At 55.2% G+C, this 26423-nt stretch overlaps 9 protein-coding genes across 9 annotated transcripts; 5 read left to right on the forward strand and 4 right to left on the reverse strand.

The window, feature by feature from the left end:
* Positions 1 to 914: 914 nt before the first annotated feature.
* Positions 915 to 3981, reverse strand: B0H18DRAFT_1212992 (MFS general substrate transporter). Its single transcript, XM_048036501.1, has 18 exons — positions 3662 to 3981; positions 3560 to 3602; positions 3508 to 3527; positions 3441 to 3456; positions 3219 to 3388; positions 3043 to 3166; positions 2767 to 2984; positions 2617 to 2717; positions 2529 to 2566; positions 2408 to 2481; positions 2272 to 2349; positions 2106 to 2218; positions 1998 to 2052; positions 1840 to 1937; positions 1686 to 1782; positions 1471 to 1621; positions 1011 to 1412; positions 915 to 958 (listed from the first exon to the last, which is right to left on the reverse strand). The coding sequence occupies exons 1-17, from the start codon at positions 3806 to 3808 to the stop codon at positions 1276 to 1278; spliced, it is 1680 nt and encodes a 559-aa protein (XP_047890804.1). The 5' UTR covers positions 3809 to 3981; the 3' UTR covers positions 915 to 958; positions 1011 to 1275.
* A 1999-nt stretch (positions 3982 to 5980) lies between these two features.
* On the forward strand, positions 5981 to 7285 carry B0H18DRAFT_935965 (uncharacterized protein). The gene is made up of 6 exons (XM_048041794.1): positions 5981 to 6042; positions 6107 to 6169; positions 6348 to 6443; positions 6499 to 6812; positions 6870 to 7017; positions 7072 to 7285. The coding sequence occupies exons 1-6, from the start codon at positions 6001 to 6003 to the stop codon at positions 7168 to 7170; spliced, it is 762 nt and encodes a 253-aa protein (XP_047890805.1). The 5' UTR covers positions 5981 to 6000; the 3' UTR covers positions 7171 to 7285.
* A 333-nt stretch (positions 7286 to 7618) lies between these two features.
* B0H18DRAFT_880090 (uncharacterized protein) lies at positions 7619 to 8898 on the reverse strand (the record flags this gene model as incomplete). The annotated part of the gene is made up of 5 exons (XM_048040739.1): positions 7619 to 8182; position 8215; positions 8240 to 8536; positions 8590 to 8715; positions 8777 to 8898. 5 exons carry the CDS (start codon positions 8896 to 8898, stop codon positions 7619 to 7621), a joined length of 1110 nt encoding a protein of 369 aa, XP_047890806.1.
* A 520-nt stretch (positions 8899 to 9418) lies between these two features.
* B0H18DRAFT_560275 (uncharacterized protein) lies at positions 9419 to 11195 on the reverse strand. Its single transcript, XM_048038607.1, has 8 exons — positions 11145 to 11195; positions 10895 to 11081; positions 10631 to 10831; positions 10505 to 10567; positions 10226 to 10321; positions 9859 to 10172; positions 9657 to 9804; positions 9419 to 9601 (listed from the first exon to the last, which is right to left on the reverse strand). Exons 2-8 carry the CDS (start codon positions 11039 to 11041, stop codon positions 9503 to 9505), a joined length of 1068 nt encoding a protein of 355 aa, XP_047890807.1. The 5' UTR covers positions 11042 to 11081; positions 11145 to 11195; the 3' UTR covers positions 9419 to 9502.
* Positions 11196 to 11908: 713 nt separating this feature from the next.
* B0H18DRAFT_1021027 (NAD-P-binding protein) lies at positions 11909 to 12985 on the reverse strand. The gene has a single exon (XM_048029515.1). It carries the CDS (start codon positions 12882 to 12884, stop codon positions 12231 to 12233), a length of 654 nt encoding a protein of 217 aa, XP_047890808.1. The 5' UTR covers positions 12885 to 12985; the 3' UTR covers positions 11909 to 12230.
* Positions 12986 to 13239: 254 nt separating this feature from the next.
* Positions 13240 to 16012, forward strand: B0H18DRAFT_1021029 (autophagy-related protein 22-like protein). The gene is made up of 20 exons (XM_048029516.1): positions 13240 to 13524; positions 13583 to 13601; positions 13663 to 13682; positions 13735 to 13750; positions 13805 to 13975; positions 14021 to 14143; positions 14202 to 14269; positions 14337 to 14417; positions 14470 to 14570; positions 14623 to 14660; positions 14713 to 14786; positions 14845 to 14921; positions 14945 to 14948; positions 14975 to 15021; positions 15045 to 15086; positions 15150 to 15204; positions 15266 to 15363; positions 15419 to 15515; positions 15583 to 15733; positions 15792 to 16012. Exons 1-20 carry the CDS (start codon positions 13375 to 13377, stop codon positions 15926 to 15928), a joined length of 1569 nt encoding a protein of 522 aa, XP_047890809.1. The 5' UTR covers positions 13240 to 13374; the 3' UTR covers positions 15929 to 16012.
* A 686-nt stretch (positions 16013 to 16698) lies between these two features.
* B0H18DRAFT_880126 (uncharacterized protein) lies at positions 16699 to 17825 on the forward strand (the record flags this gene model as incomplete). Its single annotated transcript, XM_048040742.1, has 5 exons — positions 16699 to 16854; positions 16921 to 16961; positions 17018 to 17109; positions 17166 to 17240; positions 17287 to 17825. 5 exons carry the CDS (start codon positions 16699 to 16701, stop codon positions 17823 to 17825), a joined length of 903 nt encoding a protein of 300 aa, XP_047890810.1.
* A 1859-nt stretch (positions 17826 to 19684) lies between these two features.
* B0H18DRAFT_880122 (uncharacterized protein) lies at positions 19685 to 23235 on the forward strand (the record flags this gene model as incomplete). Its single annotated transcript, XM_048040741.1, has 7 exons — positions 19685 to 20599; positions 20651 to 20883; positions 20936 to 21185; positions 21241 to 21395; positions 21451 to 21556; positions 21610 to 22017; positions 22069 to 23235. The coding sequence occupies 7 exons, from the start codon at positions 19685 to 19687 to the stop codon at positions 23233 to 23235; spliced, it is 3234 nt and encodes a 1077-aa protein (XP_047890811.1).
* Positions 23236 to 23503: 268 nt separating this feature from the next.
* Positions 23504 to 24927, forward strand: B0H18DRAFT_1121400 (uncharacterized protein; the record flags this gene model as incomplete). The annotated part of the gene is made up of 8 exons (XM_048034327.1): positions 23504 to 23727; positions 23784 to 23892; positions 23951 to 23996; positions 24083 to 24125; positions 24178 to 24316; positions 24394 to 24534; positions 24591 to 24748; positions 24807 to 24927. The coding sequence occupies 8 exons, from the start codon at positions 23504 to 23506 to the stop codon at positions 24925 to 24927; spliced, it is 981 nt and encodes a 326-aa protein (XP_047890812.1).
* Positions 24928 to 26423: the final 1496 nt, after the last annotated feature.

The raw sequence follows: 26423 nt of genomic DNA on the forward strand, positions 1-26423 counted from the left end.
GCTGACCGACCTCAAAAGATATAGTAGCAGGATATGTCGGCGACAGGAAGACAAAGACGACGCTCGCCAGAGCTGGCTTCGCACAATCTGTTGTCACGGAGCTAGAGAAGGGACAATGGTGCCAGAAATCTGCTCTGATCTGACGAGTCTCGTCACGACTCACCACGCACCATCGCGTCACAACGAAACGGGCCTTCAAGGGTATGGACCATTTCCTGCCTTTCTGCTATCAATCGTCCATGGTGATACCACATTGTTTTTGGGACTTCTCCAAGGATTTACGATTCACATGAGTCGAGGTTCAGTAAACGTTCAGTCGTGCTCCAACCCGCGCTTAGCCGTCCACGCTGCGCATGTAACAGCATCACGAGATCTGTGACAGAACGTGTTCACGAGTGTCACACTGGAGTCTGGTTATTGCCAGACTTTGCTTTCGCCCTTCAAGTCATATTCCACAGTCACTCTATGCCTCGCAGCTGGGATGAATCATAGGCCGCAGTGACTTCCTAGCATCGGTGTTCCTCCGTTTCTTTCCAGGCCTCGTATCTTGCCAGTGAGTCCGTACCTTCCTCAGGCTTCTGGTGTCAAACCTAAGTGACGTTATCCCGACACTTGAGCTTGAGTGCTCGCGCTCCGGACTCGGGCATTACCTATTGAATAGAACGAAATGAACGCTTACACGAACACGTTGATAGGTGAACAAACGGTACCGGTGGGGCAAGGGCAATGAGTTCGGTGGGCGCGGTTCTCGACAGGGGTTACTAACTTGAGGAGTGTATAGAGTACAGCCATGCGCGGCTATGGATACAGTTGAACTGCAATAATGTTAGAGCTACACCAGAGCTCAAGTCAAGCAAATGCCCGCATCGTCGTGCAACGAGCGACGGGGTTGACTGAAAATATGTCGTCCAGTTCGTGAGTCGAGTGTCAAGCTCTTCATTCGACAGTGAAGCTAGTGGTGAGCCTGATCAGCGCGTGTTGCCCGAGTTATAACCGCAAAGACTCACTAGACCATGCCATCAAGCGAACCGTGCTACGCGACCGCCACGAGCACTGGCTGGTGACTCGCCACCGTGTTGATCTCGCCATTTTGTACGTGCCCTTCAGGGGGCCGTCGTTCACCGTCGTGGACAGCTGGCCGTTCTTCGCGACGGCGTTGAAGCCCGAGAAGAACGACGATATTCGCAGGTTTCAGACGTACAGCACGCAAGAACATCTTCCCAAGCATCATGCGGTTATAACCATTCATTGCCCAAGATTCTCGCAACATTGATCTCATGACTTCTCCCCACAGTCTTTCGAGTCCAGCGACTCCGACGCATCCTGCTTTGCATACATACCCGTCTCCGCGTACGACCGGTTCTGCTCCGCCCACGTGATCGCATCGCGACGACCTTTCTCCACATCCACTCCTTGTGTGACAAGTTAGACTGCGTGACACTAATAGTAGACGAAAGATGCAAGACACACCGAACCAAATGACAAGACTAGCCGCAGTGCACAGCGCGACGAGGAACGGGAAGCCTTTCCAGTTATTCTGTGTGTCATTGATGATGGCCTGGATGACGTTCGGTCCGATGATCGACGACGCGCGGTTCGAGAGGCCGAACAGTGCGAAGAACTGTAGAAGATCGGGCAAGGTTAGGTCGGTCTGGTCGCTGGTGATGAAATCAGAACCGACACACCATATTGTCGAAGCCAGGCGGCGCGAGTTCTGCCATCATGGTCTGCGAGTAGCAGTAGTACGGGGCCTGGAACAGACCGAAGATGGCATTCCACGCCCTACGTCGCAGTTCCAGCTAAACTGAGGTTAACTGCAAAGTAAAGACAGATCCTCACCAGTACTCCCAAACTTGGTGGAAACCAAATTTTGTTGTCCACAGTCCGATCATACCCCAGACAGGGATGAGGATTGTGAAGACATTGGTGACTATGAACTGTGAAGGGAACCGCTCAGTGCCCTTTTCGTTTCGAGATAGAAGTCAGTAGCTACTTGCCATTTTCTTCGTCGGGATTTTCCAGTGCTTTTGGATCCACCAGAAGCCGAGCGTGCTACCGGACCAACGGGTGAGCTCATTCCGGGTACGTGGAGTGGTATTGCGTACCTGGCAACGGAAGTGAAAGCCTGCGCAAGGCCAAGGTACGTGCTCTGAAGAAAGGAAAAGGAAAACTGGTCATTCTGACATATCGTGATGAGCGTGCCAGTGGTGTTCAGGCCCTACAGTATATGACAAGCTTTAGTAAAATGCTGACGGCAAAGCGCAGACCTACGTCAGAGAGCAGGAAAAACGCGAAGAGGTACATGAAGGTGAATGGCAATTTTTTCCACTGCTTCAGAACCAGCCAGACCTATAGCGAACCGGACGCGTCAATGCAGACACTGGTTAGGAAAGGTAGCCAGACGCACTTGCTTCCAGCCGATAGTCAGGTAATGCTCGCCCGAGGGTAGCGGAGGTCCAGGTCGAGGCTGTTGATAGATGACTGCAACTGGTTATCACCAAGACCAATTGTGAACGCGGGTTGCTCACACCACCATACACCGAGGACCACCCAATACATGTTCGTTCTGGATCGAAATGAGATTCGTGAAGTTGAACGTAGTTTATGGGCGCCTACAGAACTATCGTATAGTTGTCGACTAAGGCGTTGTTCGCGAGCGGCAGTAAGGTCGCCAGGTCGAGAAGTAGGACGAAGAGGTACCCAACGTTGCTATGACACTGCATCTACAGTGAGCAGGCAGAGGAAAGGGATTATCATAACACGCACCGAGCTGATATTGCTGATCCTGTTCTTCTCTAGACTCTCTTCAAGCTCGTACTCCTCTCTGGAGACCTCATGGTTCTCGAGCCTTTCGCGCAGGCGGCGAGCGTGTGGAGTGTTGCGCGCGAGCCGAGGGAAGATTGCGGAAACGAGAACGAGGGTTGCACCATATGAGACAAAGGAGATCACGTAGAGAGCCATCGCGGCTCCCCATCGTGAGGGTTCTATGAGAGGGTATACGGTTAATGAGAAGGGCCTCAAAGGAGAACGTGAGAAGCATACTCGTGAGGGTCATACTCGCAAACTGGGCAACCCAACAGATGACACTGGCGATGGGCAGCAACCAACGTCCCAATGTGCCGTAGTCAGCTGCTGAGCCAAACGTTGTGAACAGGATTGTCATGATCTGTAGCTGTGTCAAATGATTTCATCCAGCATTCGTAATAACCGTGACGCACTGCAAAGCTGAGACCGTTTGCGACGAGCACAACGGAGCTGACAGACTTGGTGCCGCCTCTTCCCCAAGGGACGACACATCGCTCAGATGTTGTGCATGTAGACCCGGGTCCCTGAGAAGGGTCCCAGCCCGCGGAGGTTGCCAAGCTCTGGAACAGTGTCATGGACCAGCCTATAAATGGCTGTGATTGAAGATGAATATTCGACATTGTGTACATACTTACTGACGGGCCCGACTCCCTGGATGCATTTTTAGAAATGACTGTTCAACGCGTACTCAAGGTTTCTCACCATGTCTGCATTGTTGTACACTGTGAATGGAATGTAAGCACCTCTGACGTACACGAACGCTCTGAGAAGAATGCACAGTAGTAGCTCCACAGTTCCTACATGGAGCACCTTCAGTTGGTATGGTTCAAATATATGAAAGAAATGGTGTACGCACCTTCCGGGTCACAATAGGATCTTCCCTCTTCAGCGGGGTAACAGCAGATACCACTACCTCCGTATCTGGAACTTTGTTGAGGTCGCTCATTTCCACTACGCCCGCATCCTGAATCGCGAACGCTACCTCTCGCGAGGGCTGGTACATCCTACGCCAGAAGACAGGATTCGAGTGAGACGAGGGGAGGCAGAGCAGGGAGGGCAACTTGGCCCCGCCTGGCGATGTATAAAGCGTCTACGTTTGAGAAGCACCGAAGTTCACAGGACTTGACAGACGACCTGTCAGAACGTGGATGTTCTGGCATAGAAGGAGGAGTGGGTATGAACAACGAGATAGGGGATTGCAGAGAACGGAGATGCGAGAGCGTATCAGGGACGAAGTGGACGGCCCTGTGACAGCTCATACCTCGAGGCCCTCAGGCTCACGAGTTAGGACCGAGTACCAGCAACTAAAGTATTGGATATCGGCTGCCTGTTCAAGACGATAACCTTTGACAGGACAGGCGTCAGCCACGAACCAAAGATCCCAACTTGAAATGTCCACTCACCTGCCCGCGCCAATCGCAACATTGCGACATTCGTTTGTACGTACATTCACCGCCCAGTCGTGTGTCTGTTCATACTCGGCACGACAGACCCCGCAGTAAGATGGTCGAAAGAGGCGCTCTCAGCCTCACCATCTATGTTTGTTCACCTGGGAAGCTCCCCGACGCGATCGCTACCGATCCAGTGGTGACCATAGTCGAGGGGAGTTCATCGAACTCACCAAAGCAGCCTTGCAGGAAAGCACGGTATCTGCACTCGGACCGTCGGGGCTCTTCCACAGTAGGGATACACCTCTCGCATACAGCCTTGTCATCAACGTGATGAAGCCGTGAAGGAAGAGCACGACAACTTGAGTGTCGTGTTCCCCGGTCTCGTCACCGGGACCGCTAACTTCGCCTATAACGTCTACAAGGACGTGGTCGCCAACGCCGAAGCTGCAGTGGGTGCCACTGCTGGCCGACCACAGTGACACAACCGGATAGGTCATGTAGGCAATAGGATGACAAAGGTAACAGTAAACAGAACTAGCTTGGCGCATTTTGTCGTCACAAAGCTGGGAAGAGGAGAGTGGTGCCAGAGCCCATCACCATCCGACTCAGGCCTGGCCCATCGAAACGAAACGGGCCTTCAGAGAGTTAAGTAGGAGCACATTGCGCCTATTTGTTCGCGAGTGCTCCAAGAAGTTTCAACAAGTTGAGGGTCAGTCATATACGAACCCTAGGAAGCAGGAAATGAGAGCAGAATGAGAGCGGAATGAAGTCCGATCGCGCGAGAGACCCAAGCCAGCGCTTCTCAGTCTACGATGCGTAACAGCGTCATGGGATTTGTGACAATACGCGTTCATTCACCTATTGACCCAGCCTCAGGTTTTGATGTAGTATTCACACTGTCACTCAGTCGTGTTCAGGACCTACTCTATATCTCGTCGGGATGACCCACACTGGTCCCTCAAGGCCTCAACTCTACAATTTACGTCAACGAGACTGCATCCTTCTCCTGAGGCTTACGATTGTCGGGCGATTGAACGAACGTCATTCAAGTTCCTATCTATTGCTTAACTGGCAGCGTTGAACGCTTCCACAGGCACTATCGCTAGAACTATGGCTTGCAGTCAGATACCGTGCGATGATGATGCGTGGAAAACCGCAGTCCGACGTTCCTCACGGTAGTAGCATTGCCTCCGAAACAACGCCGTGCGCAAACAGGTCTCAATCGCACCCACCACCCACATCCGACAGGCTCTTTATTCACAATATACAGCAATGTTCATCCTAATCCGAGCCGTCAGTTCGACCATCCAGACACTCTCAGGTGAGCCTGCTACCCAAATTCAATGAACACCGCGCGCGACGCGTGTTCGGCGCTCACACAATCTTCTGGCAGGTGTCTTGCGGTCGCAGAGCGGCAGCGCGTTATCGTCAGCGTCCACCGCCTCCTCGTCCAAGGATGCGCTATTTGAGCATATCCTCGTTCTGAACGTTCCCCTGCCCGACGCGCACCGCGTGCTCCTCGAGAAGCATGTCAAGACTGTCACGTATATACCCATGGCGCGTACGCCTGGGTCCGTCCCCGATGTGAGTCTCCGAATTATGTTGACATTCAATGCGGTCAGTGACATTGTGGCGCGAACTTGCAGGAAGCGTACCGGAAAGCGACTGCGATATACGGCTACCCCGTGGGGCTCGAGCGCTGGGAGCAAGTCCCGAACCTCAAGTTCGTCCAGCTTGGAAATGCGGGGGCAGACGATTTATCCGCGGGGCGATGTGGCATGAAGAGCAGGCAGAGAGAGTTGTGATGGCCACTGCCGCCGGAGTCCATATGGTACCGATATCGCAGGTATGTCCAATCGTGCCAACTTACTATCATGTGGAGGGTTAAAGCAGGGGATTGCGATTTGTAGCATTTCATCATGACCACGCTCGCGCTGTTCCATCGCTTGCAAGAGCAAATTCTCGTCTCGCAGGTGAGTTCGCACGCCCGCTCCATGCCATCGATGTTCCTCTGTTTCTTTCCAGGTCTCGTATCTTGGGTCCGTACCCTCCTTCTGCTGCCAAACCCTAACCTTATCCCGACACTTACGTGCTCGGAAGCATTGCTTATCGAAATGAGCGAAATGAACGCTTATACGAGCACGTTGACAGGTGGACAAACGATGGGGCAAGGGCGACGAGTTCGGTGGGCGGTTGTTCATCCAGGAGCTGAGGGGGAAGACCGTAGGCGTCCTGGGATACGGACATGTACGTGGTCATCGGCCTGGGACTGTCTCCAATTCATCTCCTGCATCCATGTCAGATCGGACGTGAATGCGCACGCCTGTCGGCAGCATTCGGTGCGAAGGTGCTCGCTGCAACGAGCGACGGCCAGAAGAAGCCGCAGACGGGCTATAACGAGGACGGTATGGGCGACCCGGACGGGAGTATCCCTGATGCGTGGTTCTCGACAAAGGACGAGAAGTCATTCCAGGAGTTCCTGTCGGGATGTGACGTGCTCCTGCTAGCATTGCCGTCAACAGGCGCGACGCACCACATCCTGTCGCCAACGACAATAGACCATCTGCCCTCACATGCGGTCATCGTGAACATTGGGAGAGGAGACACGATCGACACGTACGTTTCCCTGTATTATTATGCCCATATACATGGGTTGGGATGAACTACGTACAGAAACGCTTTGCTACAAGCGCTCGACGAGAAGAGGCTCGCGGGAGCCGCTCTTGACGTCGTCGAAGAGGAGCCGCTCCCAGATGGCCATCCACTCTTCGGTAGGAGAGACGTGCTCATAACGCCGCACCAGAGTGGACGAACGACCATGGTGCGTTATCTCTGGTCTTCTCAATCGTGTGTCATGTAGCTGAGGTCGTTGCAGTACTTCGAACGATGCATACAGATCTGCGTCGAGAACTTGCGGCGGCTGAGGGATGGCGAGGAGGTCTGGAATCGGGTTGAATTCAAGAGGGGATATTAGACGCACGTTGTGTTGTGCGTGTCGCATGCTTTTACGGCAAGAGGTAGAGATGACATAGATCTAGAATAAGCATGGGATAGATTCCCGCTCTGTATGACAGAAACTTGAGGTACTTACCTTGCGACATCACTAGGCATGCGACAAACCATGTTGACTTCATACCAATGTACGCGAAGCACCAAAGAAATCGCTATTCCAGAAGTCGGGTCGTTAGGGAGTGTAGAGTACAGCTATGCGCGGCTATGGATACAGTTGAAGTGCAATAATGTTAGAGCTACACCAGAGCGTCAAGTCAAGCGAATGCCCGCATCGTCGTGCAACGAGCGATAGGGTTGACTGAAAATGTGTCGTCCTGTTCGTGAGTCGAGCGTCAAGCTCTTCATTGGACCGTGAAGCTAGTGGCGCGGCTGGTCAGCGCGTGCCGCCCGACATAACCGCGAAAGACTCACTAGACCATATCATCGAGCGAACCGTGCTGCGCGACCGCTACGAGCACCGGCTGGTGGTTCGCCGCCGCGTTGATGCTCGCCATCCTGTACGTGCCCTTCGGGAGGCCGCCGCTCACCGTCGTCGACAGCTGCCCGTTCTCCGCGACCGCGTTCAGGCCCGAGAAGAACGCGAACTTCGTCGGGTCCGTCGGGTCCGTCTGGTTCATGCTCGTGATCGCCTCGATCACAACATGGCTGTGGCCCAGGATCTGGCCCGTGCTGGCGTTCACCTGCTGCGGCGCGGCGAAGTAGTTCGTGTTGGGGTTCACGAACCAGCCCGTCTCGAGGTTGCGGATGGCGAGGACGACGGTGAAGTTCGTGTTCGCGGGGACGGTCCCGAGGTTCGGCGGGTTGACGAACTTGGCGGAGGGCATCGCGGTTGTGGCGGCGATGGCACCCATCGGCGCGGCGTTGCACGAGCCCGCCTTGATCTGCGTGCCGTTCGTGAGCGGGAGGTTGACGGTGGAGCAGTAGTTGATGAAGTTATTGGAGGAGGTGATGGAGGCGATTTCGCCGGATCGGAGCTGAACCTGGGGCGTCGCATTAGGGAGGGCACACTGTCGCTCAAAGAGCGCACTTACTCGTTCGTGCCGTCATCCTCGAACCCGGTGTTGATCAGCGAGTCGAGGAGCGTGAGCGAGGACTGGGCGGCAGTGTCGTTTCCGCTGCCCGTAGCAGTGCTACTCGGCGCCGCAGCCGACGCGGACACGCTGGTCGCAGCACCTCCGGTAGCACTCGCCGCGACAGAGGACGCCGCAGAAGACGTCGAGTTCGAAGATGACGAGGCCCCGGTAGCAGCAATGCGTTGTTGAAGGTCATCCTGTGTCGTGCAGGTGATGCTCGTGCCCTGCGAGTTGACGAGCGGAAGCGCAGCGCAGCTACACGGATTGGTCAATGTCCCTGACTGCAGCGAAGATAGGACACAACGCACATCAGTCCGGTTCCGCACGACTGGAGTACGTATTTGCCGGCAAGGCATTGCGCGAAGGAGTTGTTGACGCATGCGTCAGTGCCAGTTGTGCAGGATGAGTCAGCCGTCAGGCTCGCGAACTGCGCGCTGAAAGAGGACCACATTGTCAGGCTTCGTACGCAGGATGTCACATGTGATCGTCACTCACTTTTGAGCCATCGCTTGCTGGCCATTCTGCAACGCGAAACCGCTGTCTCGGGACAGTATGTGGCGGGGCAGCGCCATGGTGGCGGTGGCCAGAGACAAAACCAAAACAGCAGAGAACTTCATTTTTTCAATCTAGTGATTCGGGAGTTGCGACGTGTGGAATGTGCAGTCGGGGCGTTGCTTGTAGGATGTGGAGGTCAGTCAGTCAGTCAGTCGTGAACTAAGACACCAGGTCAAGAGCAAAAGCGAGAGCGACCAGCACCGCAGACGTGAGCAAGAGCCGCGTAGGAGAGAGCGTAGGACAAGACCTGGAAGGCTTGGATGGGGAATCCAGCACTGGTCCTGAAGTAGTCTTTATACATGCCTGGCGCTGTTCCCACTCAGGCCCGGCATATTCATGCCGTTATTTGCAACAAAGCTTCACGTCTGCAGAACAATAACTTTGCAATGTTTGGCAGACCTGCGGCGGCGGGCCGAGCGCGGAATAGGCAGCTATTGTCCAGATGGGCGCTTTGAACAAAGGACAATGGCGAGTCGATGGTGAGTGCTATTTTTGGCACAAAGGCGGGCGTCTTTCCTTATTTGGGAAACGATCCGATCGGGCACTTCGGTACCGCGACTTTGGCGCTGGAGTTTGGGTAGCTTTTCTGATAGTCACTGATCATCCATTGTCTTATAACTGCGTAGCATACATCTAATTGTAAGTCTGGAGACCCCTCACATGCGTCTAGTACCCTCTTGCGAAGTCCACCCGATTCCAAACCTCGTCGCCCTCCCTCAGCCGTCGCAAGTTCTCGACGCAGATCTGTATGCTTCGTTCGAAGTACTATCAAACAACAAATGTCAGCGACATGAAACTGTTCAGGAAGAATGTAACGTACCATGGTTGTCCGACCACTCAAATGCGGCGTGATGAGGACATCTTTCCTACCGAAGAGTGGGTGGTTATCTGGGAGCGGTTCCTCCTCGACGACGTCAAGCGCAGCTCCCGCGAGATTTTTGTCATCAAGGGCTCGTAGCAAAGCATCACTGTGCACATATGTTACTCCCTGCCCATAGGTGTGACAATCATGGGAGACATACGTGTCAATCGCGTCGCCTCTCCCAATGTTCACAATAATTGCATGCGAGGGCAGGTAACCGATTGTCGTCGTCGACAGGATGTGGTGTGTCGCGCCTGTCGACGGCAGCGCGAGCAGGAGCACGTCGCACCCCGACAGGAACTCTTTGAAAGACACCTCGTCTTTCGTCGAGAACCACCGCTCCGGGATACCCCCGTCGGGATCCCCCGTCCCGTCTTCGACAAAGCCCGTTTGTGACTTCTTCTGGCCATCGCTTGTCGCGGCGAAGACCCTCGCGCCGAATGCTCCAGAGAGGCGTGCGCATTCGCGTCCGATCTAGCACGAGTGTGAGGTGAATGACGACGGCAAAGACAACGACGATCACGTACGTGTCCGTATCCCAGTACCCCTACGGTCTTACCTCTCAGTTCCTGGACGAACATCCGCCCACCGAATTCGACGTCCTTGCCCCAGCGTTTGTCCACCTGTAGATGCGCCCGTGTATAAGCTCAGCTCCTCTTCGCTTCATCGAATATGTAGGCGAATGCTTCGCGGCTCGCAAGTGTCGGAACAAGGTTAGGGTTTGGCGATAGAGGAGACGGGACGAGCGAGAAGTCCCGGAAGGAACAGAGGAACGCAAATATCAGTGACTATAAGTGCGCACTTACTTGCGAGACAATTATCTGTTCCTGCAGGTGGTGGAATAGCGCGAGCGTGGTCATGATGAAATGCTACATTCCGTAGCCTTCAGCACCATCACCCGCCCGACATGAAAGCAGCACGGATGGACGCACCTGCGAGATCGGCGCCATATGTACCCCCGCGACCGTGGCCATCACGACCCGCTCGGCCTGCTCATCGTGCCACATCGCCCCGCGGACGACGCTGTCCGCCCCAGCGCTATCGAGCTGGATGAACCTGAGGTTCGGGACCTGCGCCCAGTCCTTGAGCCCCGCGGGGTAGCCGTAAATAACAGTCGCTTTGCGGAACTCTTCCTGCAAGTTCGCGTCGCATCGTGAACAATCGCACGCAACATGGGCATGACTCGGAGCACTCACATCGGGGACAGACCCAGGCGTGCGCACTGCGGGTATATGCGTGATAGTTTTGGCATACTTCTCGAGGAGCGCGCGATGTGCGTCGGGGAGAGGGACGTTCAGCACGAGGATGTGCTCGAACAGCGCGTCGTTGGGCGAAGAGGCCATGGCGCGGACGATAACGCGCTGCTCTGCGACCGTAAGGCACCTGTCAGGAAGATCGTGTAAGCGCCCAGCATGTAGTTCACGTGTGCTCGGACAGTGCGCGCACCTGAGAGCGTTTGGATGGCTGAGCTGACGGGACGAAGTAGAGAGGACATTGCTATAGGCTGTGACGGAGGGACACAGCCAAAGTTGAGCGGTGGATGTGATTCAGAGGGCGGCGTGTGCGCGGCGTTGCTTCGGCGAGAGATTTAGTACTGTGGCCGCGAGGAACAGGGGCCTCCGTTCGGGTAGCCGTTTTCCGCACGACACCATCGACGCAATAATTGACTCAGAGTCATACATACCAGCGATAACTGTTTTGACAGCGGTCTTGTACATGTTGGGCGATATGACCAAGTAGAGAAGGCCGAAACGCTGCGACTGTCGTTCCCATCCGTTATGCCCGGTGCACCCTGCGCGATCGAGGCCGCCAACGAACATGTGTTCTTCATCTCGTCGCCGTTGAGGCTTTATGCCCGCGCAATCAGCCACGCCGATGTCGCTCAGATGTGTTCTGAAGCCTGCGGGACTGGCTGGCCCTTCCGCGAAGGAGGTCACAAAGTCGTAAATAGCGGAAGTTTGCGTACCGCCAGCGAGCTTCTATGACGGAGGAGGAGGAGGACATCTGCAAGTGTGCTCGTACATTCTGCGCTATGCCGTGTACTAGGACCGCGGCGAGCACACATTCACTGGCAAAGCCAGTAGATGTGAGACCAAGACCATCGCAATTTTTAGGGGTGGTATGTGCGTGCGTGCGGGGTTGAGAAGGAGACGGAGGGAGAGGTAAGATGCCTTATAATATGAATAAGTTACAACCAGCATGTGTCTTGACTCGTTTGCGACTCGTCGTCGAGTCTCGACGCGACGCGTTCTGTCACAGATCTCGTGACGTTGTTATGGCGTGGACGCTCTCATGAATTCCAATTCGGCGCAGGTCCCTCGTCTCTTCGTTTCGCTCTCATTCCCAATGTTCGTAGCTTGCTGCCCCTGGATGCCCCCTGGTGGTTTATATATGACTGCGCCTCGACTTGATCTCGAATCCTTGGGGAGTTCGCAAACAAAATACAAGAACAATGCATAATTTCCAGCGGCGAAGGAGAATGATGGCAGAGGAAAATGACCTGAAGGCCCGTTATGGTTCGTTCGATGCAACTCAAGGTGACGAAATCATAGGAATCTTCTGATACCATTCCCCTTTCTCCAGCTCCGTGACGACGAAATGCGCGAAGCCAGCTCTGGCGAGCGTCGTCTTCGTCTTCCCATCGCCGACATATCCTGCCACGACCTCCTTCGTATCGTGGTTGGTCAGCACGGGCACCCGTGCGATCGTCCACTGCAGCTCTGCCCCCTCCGACTTGATCACTTCGGCGATGGCGACGACGTCCTTGTAGGCGCCACGCGCGAAGATAGCGACCGAATTGACGAGAGCGGAGAAGGCGATGCTGAACCGATCGTGCTCGTCCTTCATGCTCGCCGTGCCCAGCGCAATGAGGCGGGCGACATTCTGCTTCTTCATCGCGTCGATGACGAGGCTGTACGCGTGGGCGAGAGGTGTGTCGCTGGGGTGGAAGGGCCCCAACGGTCCGAGCGCAGAGAGCACGGCATCGACACCCTGCATTGCCTCGGTGAGTTTCTCGCGGTCGGTGAGCTGCCCTTCGACTATGGTCACCGCAGGATCGGTGGCGATCGCGTCGGGTATCTTTCCAGGTGAGCGGGCATAGATGACCACTGTATGGGAGGCTGCTAGCGCCTCTTCGATCGTCTTAATGCCAGTGGGGCCGGTACCGCCGAGGATGAGAAGACGCATCGATATGGGCAATGAGTGTATATGCAGCGTGAGATATGGCAATACTGATTGTCACAACGTCGCGATTGGCGCGGGCAGGTGAGTGGACGGTTCAAGTTGGGATGTTTGGTTTGTGGCTGACGCCCGGTGCCATTGTGATGTTTATAGACTTCTGATAACAAGCCCCTTGTTAAGGTTGCCGCTGTCCGCGCAAGAGCTTGAGGACGAATACTTGTTACAGGACCATCAAGCCCATTCCGGACACGCAAGTGCATCTTCGTGCTCATGACACCGTCCTCTATCTCGTTATTCGCATCCACTCCTTCTGTGCCTGAAGCATCGAAACATCCATGCCTCGATAAGTCGTCCATCCAGCCCTGAAAGGGCCCGTACTCCTCGAACATTAGCGCTTTATGCAGCGTAAGACGGAGCGGGGTTGGCCCCTCCTACGCACTGTTGCTGCCCCTTGTTGAGGTGATCATTTGCCTCGACTCCCGTCTATTAGCGCAGGATGTCCCAACCCATGCGAGTGGAGACCGTCACCTCTGTCAGGGATCCAAACGGAGTGGAGGTAAACAACCTCAGCAAGAGTTCAGATATGGAGGTTGAGGTAGTAGCTGTTACTCCGATGAAGAGGGAAGAGCCTGTGGTGACCCGGAAGGTGCGTACATAATATGCTGTACCCCGTAAGATATCTCAACAAAGAGCAATCGGTGCAGGAGCTCTGGAGTTACTACCGTGCGTTGATCTTACTCATAACATTGGTGCACATTCAAAACCGATTATTTCCATTGTACAGTGTACTACAACGGAGATAACGTGAGCTATCTTCAGTATGCGTTGAATATCCCTTCCTAAATAAAAGATCAAGGGAGTTGGGCCCATCAGTAAGTCTGTTCATAACGTCGGAATACAAAATCGTTAATCACTGGCTATGCTAGTCTATTTCTTGACTCTTTTTCAGAGCCAGGCAACGTCTGCTGGGTGGGATCCTTCCCAAGGCCCGGGGTCTACATGCACAAACTCTGAGCAATGCGTTCTCCCTTGGGGAAGCGGTACCAAGTCTGTCAGCTCTGTCGTGCTGATCGCAAACGGTCTAAGCTTTGCGGTACGTAACGAATACTAGGTTGTGACGGATCCCCGCTTGACCCCTGTAGATCATGCCATCCTGTTCACAACGATCAGCTCAGCAGCCGACTACAGCACGTTTGGGCGGTGGTTGCTGCTCGTCGTTACCGTCATCGGTTGGGCTGCCCAGTTCGCCAGCATGGCCCTTACGAGTACGCTTCTCACAGTGTTCCTTGGAATCGTGCGCATTAACTGCGCACCCTCTCGCAGAACCCTCACGATGGGAAGCTGCGATGGCACTCTACATATTATCCTACGTCTCATACGGTGCGACCCTCGTTTCTACGCCGCAGTGTTCCCGCGGCTCGCGCGAACACTCCGCATGCTCGCAACCTGCGCGAACAGCTCGAGAACCGGGAGATCTCCAGAGAGGAGTACGAGCTCGAGGAGAGCCTAGAGAAAAACCGGGTCAGCAATATCAGCGCGGTGCGTGTCGTCATCGTGCTGCTTTGCCTATGTACGCTGATGAGCGATGCAGTGGCACAGTAACATCGGGTTTATCTTCGTCCTCTGTCTGAATCTGTCGGTCTTGCTGCCTCTCGCGAACAACGCCCTGGTCGACAACTATACGATAGTTCTGTGAGTGCTCATGGATTGCGCTCTCCACCGCATCGATCTCACCTCGATCTAGAACCAACATGTATGGGGTGATCCTCAGTGCATGGTGGTGTGAGTAAATCGCGTACCCTGATGCCCTCACTATGATGTTTACCAGTTGCAGTCATCTTCCAACAGCCTCGACCCGGACCTCCGCTTCCTCCGGGGGAGCATTACCTGACCATCGGGTGGAAGCAAGTGCGTCAGGCTGCCTTCCCTAACCGGTGCTTGCATCGACGCGTCCGATCCGCGATAGATCTGGCTCGTCCTGAGGCAATGGAGGAAGCTGCCGTACACCTTCATGTACCTCTTCGCGTTCTTCCTTTATCTGATGTAAGTCCGCTTGTCAACCTTAGCGTCGTCTCAGGCATCTCACCACACTGTAGGGCCTCAACACCACCGGCACGCTCATCTCCATTTGCCAGAACGACCAGTTCGATTCTCCTTCCTGGAGAGCACGTACCTTAGCTTTGCGCAGGCTTTCACTGCCACTGCCAGGTACGCAAAACAAGCGCACATACATATGTAGCCGGGATGAGCTCACACTTGTGGCATCGGCAGTACCATCGGCTTCTGGTGGATCCAGAGGTACTGGAAGATCTCGACGAAGAAGATGGCGAGTAGCCACCTCCAAGTCTGTCTCAGACGGACACAGCACTGAGCGGTGCCCTTCACAGTTCATGGCCACAAATGTCTTCACGATCTTGATTCCGGTTTGGGGCATGATCGGACTGTGGACCACGAGGTTTGGTTTCCACCAAGTCTGGGAGTACTGGTGAGAATCCGTGTCTTCTCTTCACATTATCGACTCACATGGAACTGCACCACAGGGCGTGGAACGCTGTCTTCGGTCTGTTCCAAGCCCCGTACTACTCCTACTCGCAGACCATGATGGCGGAACTCGCGCCGCCGGGCTTCGACAACATGGTACGCCCGTCCGCGTCATCGCTCCATGCCAGTGCCCAGGCTGACGCGACCCCCTGACGTCCCCCAGTTCTTCGGATTGTTCGGCCTGTCGAACCGCGCGTCGTCGATCATCGGGCCGAACGTCATCCAGGCCATCATCAACCGCACGCAGAACAACTGGGAAGGCTTCCCGTTCCTCGTCGCCATATGCACCGCAGCCAGTCTTGTCATCTGGTTCGGTGTGTCTCGCACCGCTCGTTTGCTCTCAGTGCCATGCACGCTAACTCGGTACACTAGGTGTGGACGTGGAGAAGGGTCGCCGGGACGCCGTTGCGTGGGCGGAGCAGAACCGGCCGTACGCAGAGACGGGCGTGCGTGTCAAGGGGGACGCGTCCGAGTCGTTGGACTCGGGGAACTATGAGAAGAAGCCTTGAGCTCGCTGGTTTACCTTGCGAGGGTTCAACATGAATCTTGGGGCATAAGTAGTCATGACCTTGTAGCATAGTAGAGAAAGGAATGTTGAGTGTATTCTTGCTAGAACACTACGCGTCATTGGACGCACAGCGCAAAAATATGTATACGTAACCTAGAGTTGCATCCAGATACCTCCTCCCTATCCCACCGTTTGTGCACCTGTCTATACTCCCGCAGTAGAGAAGCGCTTTAGCGGCCCGTAAGTATCGGGGCATGGTTGAGGGTTCGGCGATCGGAGGAGGGCGCGGAGCGATCGAGCTGAGTAGTTCGTGACGGAGGAACACCGATGTCGGGGAGAGACAGAAGGTGCGTACTGGTCTGCGAGACGAGGAATGAGCAACCGCTATCGCCCCCTTCCACTGTGATGTACCCTCGCCGACCACTCACGTCGAGGATAGACGGGCCCGGGCATGCATGCTGTTGGTATATGTGCGCGTGGTAGTCTCGCCAACGTGAGCATCCAGTACAGTCGATCTGTCCATAACTGACCTAGCGTGCCCGCAGGTCCAGCTTGTGCTATCAATAGGCCGCAGTAGGCCCCTGCAGACCTGTTGGTGATGCCGGTTCGTTGACCCATTCGGCCTCGCCATATGTCGCGCTCTGCAGAAGCCGGCGCCGTGCCGTGCCGTCCACCTCGGAGTCGCAAAACGCAATACAATTAAGAGGCCCGTGTAGGTAACACTGAGCCCTTCCTGTCTGATCCTACATATAGCGTCGAGTCAAACCGATCATGGCGAGCAACGACGAAGAGGCCCGGCGCATCCTCGAAGAGACGTGGGGCACGCTGGACGAAGAAGCGCGCGCGTTCCTCAGGTCGCGCACGGGGATCGAGGAGGAGGCGCGGCTGAAGGAACACATCCTGGAGGTGCAGGCGGGCGCGTTCGCGGTGCGTCGCTCACCTTCATTGGTAGACTGGCAGACTGCGCGGACGGCTGACGAGTTCCGCGCGCAGGTGCACAAGTACAGATGCGTCCAGAACTTTAGCTTCTTGAAGTAGGTGGGTCGGTCTGAGCTCGAGGGGCGCGCGTTGATGCGCTGCTTTGCGCTAGGCTGAAGATTTCGCGCATGCCTGCATATGAGCAGTTGTTGAAGCTGGGCCGTGAGCGCGAGGGCGCGCTCTTCCTGGACATAGGCTGCTGCTGTGCGTGCTTTAGGTTCACAGGGGCGTGCCGCCTGTTTGACGAATCACCCTCCCAGTCGGTAATGACATCCGCAAGGCTGTAGCGGACGGCTTTCCCGTGGCAAACGCCATCGGTTCAGACCTTTACGCTGGTAAGGGCCCGCTCCAATATCAACGCACTTCACTCACCCCAACCAGCGTTCTGGGACCTCGGCCACAAGCTCTTCAACGACAGCCCCGAGACGTTCCCAGTGCCCTTCCTCGCGGGTGACGCCTTCTCGCCCTCCTTCCTCCAGCAGAGCCCGCCCTCCCACTCGCCGCCCCCCACGCCCGCGCCCTCCCTGGAAGAGCGCGGCACCCTAACCCCGCTGCTGGGGCACGTCTCCGCCATCCACGCCTCGTCCTTCTTCCATCTCTTCAAGGAGGCCCAGCAGGCCGCGCTCGCACGGTCCCTCGCGGGGCTGCTCTCGCCTGCGCCGGGGTCGGTGATCTTCGGCGCGCACGGCGGGCGGTCGAGAAAGGGGCTGCGGGGCGAGGTCGCGCGGGGCCTGTGGCGGGCGGAGCCGATGTGGTGCCACGACCCGGAGAGCTGGAGGGCGCTGTGGGACGGGGATGTGTTTGAGAAGGGGACCGTGAGGGTGGAGGCGGTGCTGAAGGAGGGCCATGCGCGCTGGGAGGGGGTCAGCGAGGATGGGGGGAGGCCGGGCTCGTTGATATGGTCCGTCACTAGACTGTGAAGTTAGCACGGCGTGTATGCAGCGACGTAGCAAGATGTGGCAACATTGCAGTGTACAATTGTCTGTTCAGCAGATAAGTACATATTGCAGCTAATTTCAGAACGATAGTCACTCTCGAACGCGCGCGACATATGATGACTAAGCGCTCCGCGCTTCGGGAGCGGCGCGCACCGTTCTTCTGCACCACTGCAACCTGCGCGAGATCTTCCACACACAGCGACCTGTCCAGGACCAGCCCCTCGCAACGACATACACGACACGATCCCGTGAGCAATCAGGTTGATGCGAACCAATAATTATGCAGAATGTGTCTGGTCAGCCTTGCTCTACAACACCACTGACATTCCAGTGAATCCCATGCCTTGCCAGTCGCGAGCCATGTAGAAAGAGTTCAACTATTCGGACTCTGCGAGAGTCATGGTAGCTCTACACTACTACTGTAAATGGTAGAGAGACAGGTCCATAATTCAGATTTCAGATCATATATCATCTGTTGTGTCTGCTCGCGCAAAATTGACAGGAGACAATGAACGACAGTGGTGCAGAAGAGCGGTGCGCGCCGCCTTCTTGAAGGTTGGAGCGCTTAGTCATCGTCTGTCGCGCGCGTTTGCAAGTGACTATCGTTCTGAAATTAGCTGTGAGAGTGGATGCTTTCCGCCAGGCCATATAGGCATAAGTTTGTATGAAATCCCTGTAGTTAGCACAAAGGTATCATACATAAACACCTGTACTTACCAAAGCCTGTTCTCATCAGGGAATCCCCTTCAGAACGGTAAGTGAATGCAGCGTCTGTAGACTCTCACGATCATACATTTGATTGCAAGCGCTCTACAAGCGCATGTGATCGCAGGGCAGGATTGCGTGGCCCTACTATCTTTTAACGCTCTTATATACCTGTTAGACGTACGACGCCATCTTAGACGTGCTCACATCTTACCTGTAAGACGTCCGCGATGTTCCGCGCTCAATGCAACAATGCTCGTTTGAATGGTCCTGTTTGTCCACTGCCACGGCGACTCGAACGGGCGTCGCGTCGACCTTGAACTTGAAGTTCAACTTGAAGTCCAAGTACTGCCGCGGCGCTGTCCAACATTGCTGGCCGCCCCGCTCATTCAACTGCACCGTACATTTTACTGACCCTATCCACTCCTTTATCACGTTCTTTGCAGTCTGACCCAGTGGGTGCGAAGCCCCTCGCTCTTCCTTAATGCACCCCTACTAACTCATGTCGATCTAGTATGCCGACATGCCCAGGATGCGCCGAAGCCTTCTCCAATGAACGTGTGCTCACCAAGCACAAGAAGAAGTGCCGAGCAACATTAGATCAAGCACGCATCGCTTGGGAGACCGAGCAGCAGAGAGAAGCGAAGCGGAGACGAGTCAATGATGACACCGTGTCGGACTCTGGGTCCAATGTGGTATGTGCACATGTATTATCAACACCAACTACATACTGACTGATCTATTCTCTACAGGTTTTTCGTACTGCCAGGCCCGACTCGGCTTCAAACCCACCAAGGGGCGCACTCCTACCCGGGCAGGATCATCCTGTTCTTCAACCACACGTAAGTCCACGCTGCCTCGAGTCATCTCTTGACACTCACCAACCCGACTTACAGTATCTCGCGTCTGCGGATGCAGACACCGTCGCTCCGACTCTGGATCTCCCTATGTCGCCTGCCCATGAACCGGAGGCTGACCCGGCTCCGCGTCGATCGACACGAACACGGATCATGACGCAGAAAGTCCGGGACATGCTCCCTGAGTCGTCAGGCAGTGGACTCCTACCACTGGAGGAGTCTAGTGCCGAGGCGCCTGAGCCAGAGGTTCGCCTCCGCCCTCGGGTTCGCCTCATCGTCATGGAGAAGTTCCGCACGATCGCGAACCAATTCGGTCTCTCACGCTTGTACAAGGGTCGCCCGAGCACGGTTCCTGATGCCGAGCTCGATGTCACGTCTTGCCTGCCTGCTGACAAACCCTCTCGACATGCCAAAACACGTCGCACCATCAGCGAGATCATCGCTCCTCTCCCGAACCTGAGTGCATGGCGGCAGTACCACCACTTCTGGAGCTACCCGATGCAGACCCGTGCATCGCGTGCCGCGATGCAAGAGATTCAACGCCAACCAGACTTCTCTTCAGCTGATGCTGCAGCAGCCAATTACGACAAGGTCGATGCAATCCTCACAGCCAAGCAACCGTGGACCGATGCCGCGGAAGGCTGGAGACAGGCGAGCATCACGATCGGGATTCCGTCAGGTCATCGCTCCACGGAGGCATCACGGCGCAGCGAGTACACGGCGCGCCAGCGTATTCGTCGCCACGAACCAGTCGAGGAGGTTCCGGCGGAGCACTCAGTGGCGGGCGATCACTTCACTATCCCCGCATTCTTTTATCAGCCGCTGGTCCCACTCATCGACAAGGTCTTCGGCCAGTACAGCATCTCCCGGAACTTCCACTATCACCCCTTCAATCTCACGTACCTACCCCCTGATGCTCCCACAGGGTCATTGCCCGAGAACGTCCACGGCGAGCTCTATACATCGAAAGCATGGCTCAACGCAGAGTTTGAGCTTCAGAACTCTCCGCGCGTCGAAGGCTGCGATCTGCCACGTGCAATCGTTGCCATGATGTTTTATTCGGATTCAACAAACCTAGCACAGTTCGGAAACGCAAAAGCTTGGCCAATCTACATCTTCTTCGGCAACCAGTCCAAGTACGACCGTGCCCGACCTGCTACGGCTGCTGGATATCATATTGCATATCTTCCTTCAGTAAGTCTTTCGAAAGCTCCATCTGTTGTAGCTGCTGAATTGTTTCGTCAGCTCCCCGATAGTATCAAGGACTACATCCGAAAATTACATGACGGCAAATCTGCCAAAGGCCCGCTCTTGACGCACTTACGCCGTGAGCTGTTTCACGCCACCTGGGCGATCCTTATACAGGATCCCGAGTTCTTAAATGCGTACAAAACCGGGATTGTGGTTGATTGCACCGACGGTATCAAACGGCGTCTGTACCCACGTGTCTTCACATATTCAGCAGATTACCCTGAGAAGTATGGTCCCATCTCGTCTGTGTACATGTTACTAACAACTATTCCATTTCAGGGTGCTGGTCGCGACGATTCGTGACAAGGGCTTATGCCCATGCCCCCGATGCCTTGTCAAGATGGACGAAATCCCGGAGCTAGGGACTCCTGCCGATCGTGTTCGCAGGGAGGAAACTGCACGCCGTGATGATGCTACCCGACAAAGGAAGGTCGATGAGGCCATTTCTCTTATCTACGACAAGGGGTACGTCGTGAACAGCGACCGAGTGGAGAAGGAATTGAAGGGCGAGTCGCTTATACCAACACAGGTAAGTACACCAACAGCGAGATTCGTGTGGTACAGTTATTGACATGGCAGCGAAGAATGCATTCTCCGACATCGTGGAGAACTTCTTTGTCCTTCTAGTTGTCGATCTCCTGCATGAGTTCGAACTCGGCGTCTGGAAAGCAGTGTTCACGCACCTCATCCGCATTCTGGAGTCTCAGCCTGGAAACCTGGTTGATAAGCTGGACGAGAAGTCGGTAAAGGATGATTGCCAGTGATTTGACACAGACTGATTTGCTGTCGTGCAGTTTCCGACGTGTCCCTGGGTTCGGTACCTTCACGATCCGAAAATTTGCGGCGAATGTGTCCGAGATGAAGAAGCTCGCCGCCCGTGACTTCGAAGACATCCTTCAGGTAAGTAACATTGATTTTGTTGTCTCGGACGACAAGTACTAACTGCGACTTAGTGCGCTATACCGTGTTTCGAAGGACTTCTGCCAGAGCCGCACGACAGCAATGTCCGCATATTGCTCTTCACACTCGCATACTGGCATGGTCTCGCAAAACTCCGCATGCACACTGACTCTTCGTTGGCTTTACTCGACACAGCTACGACTGCACTTGGTGAGGCTCTGCGACAATTCGAAGCGGTAACTTGCCCTGCCTTTACTACCCAGGAGTCATCGGCTGAGTACAGCAAACGAATGCGCAATCATGCCCGGCTCGTAACCAGAGGTCTCGCCCCAGCCCAATCTGCTCCGTCTGGTCGGCGGCCGCGCACTTTCAATATGAAGACGCCGAAGACGCACTTCCTTGGCGATTATGTCGCAAACATCCGTGCAACCGGAACAACAGACTCTGGGTCAACACAGGCGGTGCGTATGGACTGCAATCCTCATAAATTACTCATCATTGATTTGTTCTAGGGCGAGTTCAAGCACCGTGATATCAAGAGGCGCTATGCTCGTACCAACAAGAAGGATGCGGATGAACAGCTCGTAGCGCAGGACGTCATTACCTCCAAACTGAACCACATGGCTGATGAGCTCCACGACATCGGTGTCGATGTTCCGAGTACACGCTCAACAGTCCAGCTTATCGATGACGAGGCCACAGACCCGTCTGCTGTGCAAGAGCATCATCGTATTGCCGTCGAGCAACGTAACACAGTCTATCTTAGTCAACTCATCGCTGACCACCCCGACGACCCTGCTCTGCACTCGTTTGTGCATGACCTCAGGACGCATCTCCATTCTCGGCTTCTGGCAACAGATCCCTCGTGGCCTGCAGATGCTGCCCTAATCCTGGATCGTAACTGTCTCTTCGCCCATGCTACAGCACGTGTCAACTTCACTACCTATGACTTACGTCGAGCACAGGACATCATTCATGTCGGGACCGATAAGTGCTTTGTCATGGTGCACACACCTGGGAGCGCTGACGGCTCACTCTATCCGTGGACATATGCGCAGGTCCTTGGCATATACCATGCTAACGTCCTTCGCCCAGGCTCAACTAGCAAGCTGCGGATGGAGCTCCTCTGGGTCCGGTGGCTCGAACACGACCAAACTTGGTCAAGCTCGGCAAACGACTTTAGGCTTCCCCGGGTCTCTTTCTTGCCGTCCACGTCCCCTGATGCATTTGGCTTCATAGATCCTGCTGATGTTCTTCGTGCGTCGCATCTGATTCCTGGTTTTCACTATGGCCGAACGTTCTCGCTGCTTGGCCCCTCTCTCGCTCGCAATGTGGCAGGAGACTGGCGTTATTATTATGTCAACAGGTTTGTTGACCGAGACATAGTCATGCGCTACGTGGGCCTAGGAGTTGGCCACCTGACATGTCGTGCTCAAACGGTGGACAAGCTCGATGTCGAAATTGTGTTCTCTGCATGCACTGCCGACTCGGAACCGCCATCGTCTCCCCAAGTCGGCAGTGCCGAGTCCGAGTCAGCAACTGATAGCAGCATGGTTGCATGCCCTCTGGATGAAGAAGACGAAACGAGCCAAGACGAGTATAGCTCCGATGAAGATCGACTACTCGCCGACCTGCAAGGCGATGAATCGGATGCTAGCGCCTTCGAAGACGACCTCTAGCATCCACGAGGTATGAGTCAAATACTCATATCCACGATAGGACATTCACATTCCTGGAATAGACTACACCCGGGCCGTTCTACCGGTGAGCAGCGTCTTCGAGCTTAAAAGCTGTCGAGTCTCACATAGGCCCGGGTATCTTTCCCTCGCTCTCATCGTAGGCTAACATTCGGTGTTGTTGGACGCCGAACGGCCACTTTCTGTTCTGTTCAACTGACAGCAACCCATTCTTTGCATCACACCTTCATTTCTCTCCTCGTCGCCTGCGATGTCCTCTGAATCTGCCCCACCTACCAGTACTACTGCCATCATCCCTCAGGGTACCGAACCAGCTGTGCCCGCGCCCTCGTCCCGGGAAGGAATCGTCAAAAAACTCGAGAAGAAGGGAGCTCGGTTTGGACTCGAGTACGACATGTTCCGATCTGTACAAGCGATCATTGATGCTGGCCGTGCTCGCGATCCCGAGGCTCCATCTAGCGTATACACATCTTGGTTTGTTCATACTGCCACTGCTCGCCTCTTACGACTGCTAACCAGAGTTATGCAAGGGAGCAGAAGCTTCACAAGCTCTATGACAGTCTGACTGCCATTGCCCCCGAACTGCGCGACGAGCTAACAATTCGTGGACCTACTGGTTCGCCAGAGGTCGCCGAGATGGTAATGTCAACATGCGAATTATGGACGGCTACTTACCAATATCAAATGTTTGTTGTAGATCGAACGTGGGCGCACCCGCGATCGGAACAACATCGTCAACACCTGTAAGGGGGTATACGCGATTGGATCACTTTCAATCCACCACTTCCCACAGAGAAGCAATTCCGTGGCTTCAGCTGCGAGTCCACAGGCCAGCTCCTCTGTCCTGTGATGTACGACTACGGCGATGCACGGTGAGTATAATTGGCAGACACATTTCTCCGGTTCTTTCTGACATCCTTGCAGAGTTCGTGTGGCACTTCTCGAATACCATGCCGATTATCCGCAAGGCGCAGACGACTACCCGGCTTTTCTGTGGCGTGACAACACCGCAGACAAGACGAATTTCTTCAGAGGCTTTTGCGAAGGGTTGCTGATTTGTAAGGTGTGTTCAAGGTATCAGTATCATGTCATTCTGCGAGAATCTGCTTCTGATCGGAGTCACTGGCACTACTTTGGCAGGGACTGCAACATATCCTTGTCGCCCCGTCTGTTGCTAAGTCGAACGACGGTGTCACATCGCGCTCGAACCGTAAGGGCCGCGCTCGGATCCATGGCATCCGCACTGTCACCCCTGCAATGATTGCCTACATCGCGTGCATTGTAAGTCTCCCAGATTCATCTCGAAGCTACTGATCTTGGTTCACATCCATGGGCAGGTTCATTTCTCTCTTTCGTCACAGGTCACATTCGGCGCCGGCTCCGAAGACGAACGAGGCAAGTTTTGGTACGAAGGATTCTATAATTCCCTTATACGAACTATCGAAGACGTCATGCCCGAGGAGCTCAGGACGGCACTTCTCTCATTCCATTCGATGTAAGCCCTGTTCTATTGACTGTAGGAAACTCCGAACTGACTTCTGGGTCAATTGAAGCCGGGTCTTGTCTGCAATCCAAGCAGATGCGGCTACTTCTGGTACACGTCGTATCAACAGTGTCGCGCACCACATGGCCCTTGCTCAAGCCTCGACATCGTCGGATGTGCCTTCGGTCTGATGCTGTAATCCTCGGTCATTCTTATACCCCAAGCCTCTATCCCCTTCCCTTCCTTTGTGCTTCCCTGATGTCTCCGTGAACTCATCCATTGGCAATAGTCGTGGATCGCGTGCATCGTGGACGAAGTGGTCTGCTTTCGAATATCTTACATTTTGTCTTACATCAGCCTGAAGTTCAATGTCAATTTGATACACATGGTGACGAATACAGTGATGAGTCGGTGAATGCATCGATGTGAGGACGGACGCAAGTGAGCCATTAGCTTAGTGTCGTATGCAACATCAGTACGAGCTTGCATTCATTGCGAAGTGATAGTATCAAAGGAGTGGCTTGCAACGAAGTTACATCAATGTTATATTGATGTTCTATCGAGTTGATGTAAAATTTCTAGCGCGATAGGACCTTGCACTGTATATAACGATTTCAGCCCTTGTCGTCGTATACAAGCATGTTGTAACTGCATGTATGATCAGCGCGGATTCCGTGATGCTCATACATGAGCTGCCACTCGCTCATGTATGAGCGAGGCGCCGTCATGTATGAACGAGGCGCCCTGGGTCGTTACCCGATATAGCAGCCACGCCGGGGCAGCCCGGTCCCTTCGTCCGCCGCGGGGTGGCGCGATGCGAGCTGCCCCATATGGACGCACATCGGGGTCAGCGCATCTGAGATCAGGTACGATCCCGCCCTGCCCGTTGCGTGGCGTCGGTTTCGGCCAACCCCGGGAGCTCGCAACGAGTCGAACGAGCGGCGAGCGCTTCCGCCGGCCGTTTGCAACCTCCTCTGCCACCATCCCGCGTCGGTCACCGACGTCATTAGAGCGCAGCGGGCACGACGACAGTGAACAGCTGACGCTGGCATCAAGGTAAGCGCAGACACATACGAGCGAGCGAGCTGACCGTGGCCACAGGATGCGGCGACGTGCAGTACAGCAGACTGGTCGACCGCGAGCGCGCAGGGCTGATGCCCCGCGTGAAAACACAGCCGACGGATGGACCACGGGCACGGGCGCGAGGGCACGCGGGCGAACGGACAAGCGGACAGGCGGATAGACGGGCAGGCGGACGGGCGGGCAGGAAGATGGGCGGGCAGGAGGACAGGCGAGCAGGAGGATGGGCGGGCAGGAAGGCGGGCGGGCAGGAAGACGGACAGATGAGTGGACGGGAAAGTGAGTAGGCGACCGCACACGCCCACCGCGAGCGCGCTGGGCCAATGCCCAGCACGCAGACACAGCTGACGGATGCACACGCAGGCAGGTGAGCAGGCGGGGAAATGGGCGCGCGGGCAGCAAGTGGGTGTACGAGCGGGAGGGCGGACAAGTGAGAGGGTGGACGAGCAGGAGGGCGGGCGGACGGGCGGATGTGCGGACAAGCGGGCGAGTATGCAAGGGGGCGAGCGAGCAAGGATACGAGTAGGTGGGTGAGTGGAAGAGAAGGTGAGCAGGAAATCGGGTGGGTGCGAGCGAGAGGGCAGGCGGGCAAGAGAGAAAACGAGCA

The sequence above is a fragment of the Fomitopsis serialis genome (genome assembly GCF_022376445.1).
Source record: "Fomitopsis serialis strain Sig1Antser10 chromosome Unknown B0H18scaffold_60, whole genome shotgun sequence".
NCBI lineage: Eukaryota > Fungi > Basidiomycota > Agaricomycetes > Polyporales > Fomitopsidaceae > Fomitopsis > Fomitopsis serialis.

Bases quoted from the DNA above. Each gene is read 5' to 3' on its own strand.
- B0H18DRAFT_1021029 (XM_048029516.1), top strand. From the start codon at position 13,375: ATGTCCCAACCCATGCGAGTGGAGACCGTCACCTCTGTCAGGGATCCA. The intron at 15,364-15,418 runs GTGAGAATCCGT...ACTGCACCACAG, and splicing joins CACCAAGTCTGGGAGTACTG to GGCGTGGAACGCTGTCTTCG. The intron at 15,734-15,791 runs GTGTGTCTCGCA...TCGGTACACTAG, and splicing joins CAGTCTTGTCATCTGGTTCG to GTGTGGACGTGGAGAAGGGT.
- B0H18DRAFT_560275 (XM_048038607.1), bottom strand. From the start codon at position 11,041: ATGGCCTCTTCGCCCAACGACGCGCTGTTCGAGCACATCCTCGTGCTG. The intron at 10,568-10,630 runs GTGCGTCCATCC...TACGGAATGTAG, and splicing joins ATATGGCGCCGATCTCGCAG to CATTTCATCATGACCACGCT. The intron at 10,322-10,504 runs GTAAGTGCGCAC...GCGCATCTACAG, and splicing joins AACAGATAATTGTCTCGCAA to GTGGACAAACGCTGGGGCAA.
- B0H18DRAFT_935965 (XM_048041794.1), top strand. From the start codon at position 6,001: ATGGCCACTGCCGCCGGAGTCCATATGGTACCGATATCGCAG. The intron at 6,444-6,498 runs GTACGTGGTCAT...CATCCATGTCAG, and splicing joins GCGTCCTGGGATACGGACAT to ATCGGACGTGAATGCGCACG. The intron at 6,813-6,869 runs GTACGTTTCCCT...AACTACGTACAG, and splicing joins AGAGGAGACACGATCGACAC to AAACGCTTTGCTACAAGCGC.
- B0H18DRAFT_1212992 (XM_048036501.1), bottom strand. From the start codon at position 3,808: ATGTACCAGCCCTCGCGAGAGGTAGCGTTCGCGATTCAGGATGCGGGC. The intron at 2,718-2,766 runs GTGCGTGTTATG...CTGTAGATGCAG, and splicing joins GGATCAGCAATATCAGCTCG to TGTCATAGCAACGTTGGGTA. The intron at 1,413-1,470 runs GTGTGTCTTGCA...TTGTCACACAAG, and splicing joins TAGTCTTGTCATTTGGTTCG to GAGTGGATGTGGAGAAAGGT.
- B0H18DRAFT_1021027 (XM_048029515.1), bottom strand. From the start codon at position 12,884: ATGCGTCTTCTCATCCTCGGCGGTACCGGCCCCACTGGCATTAAGACG.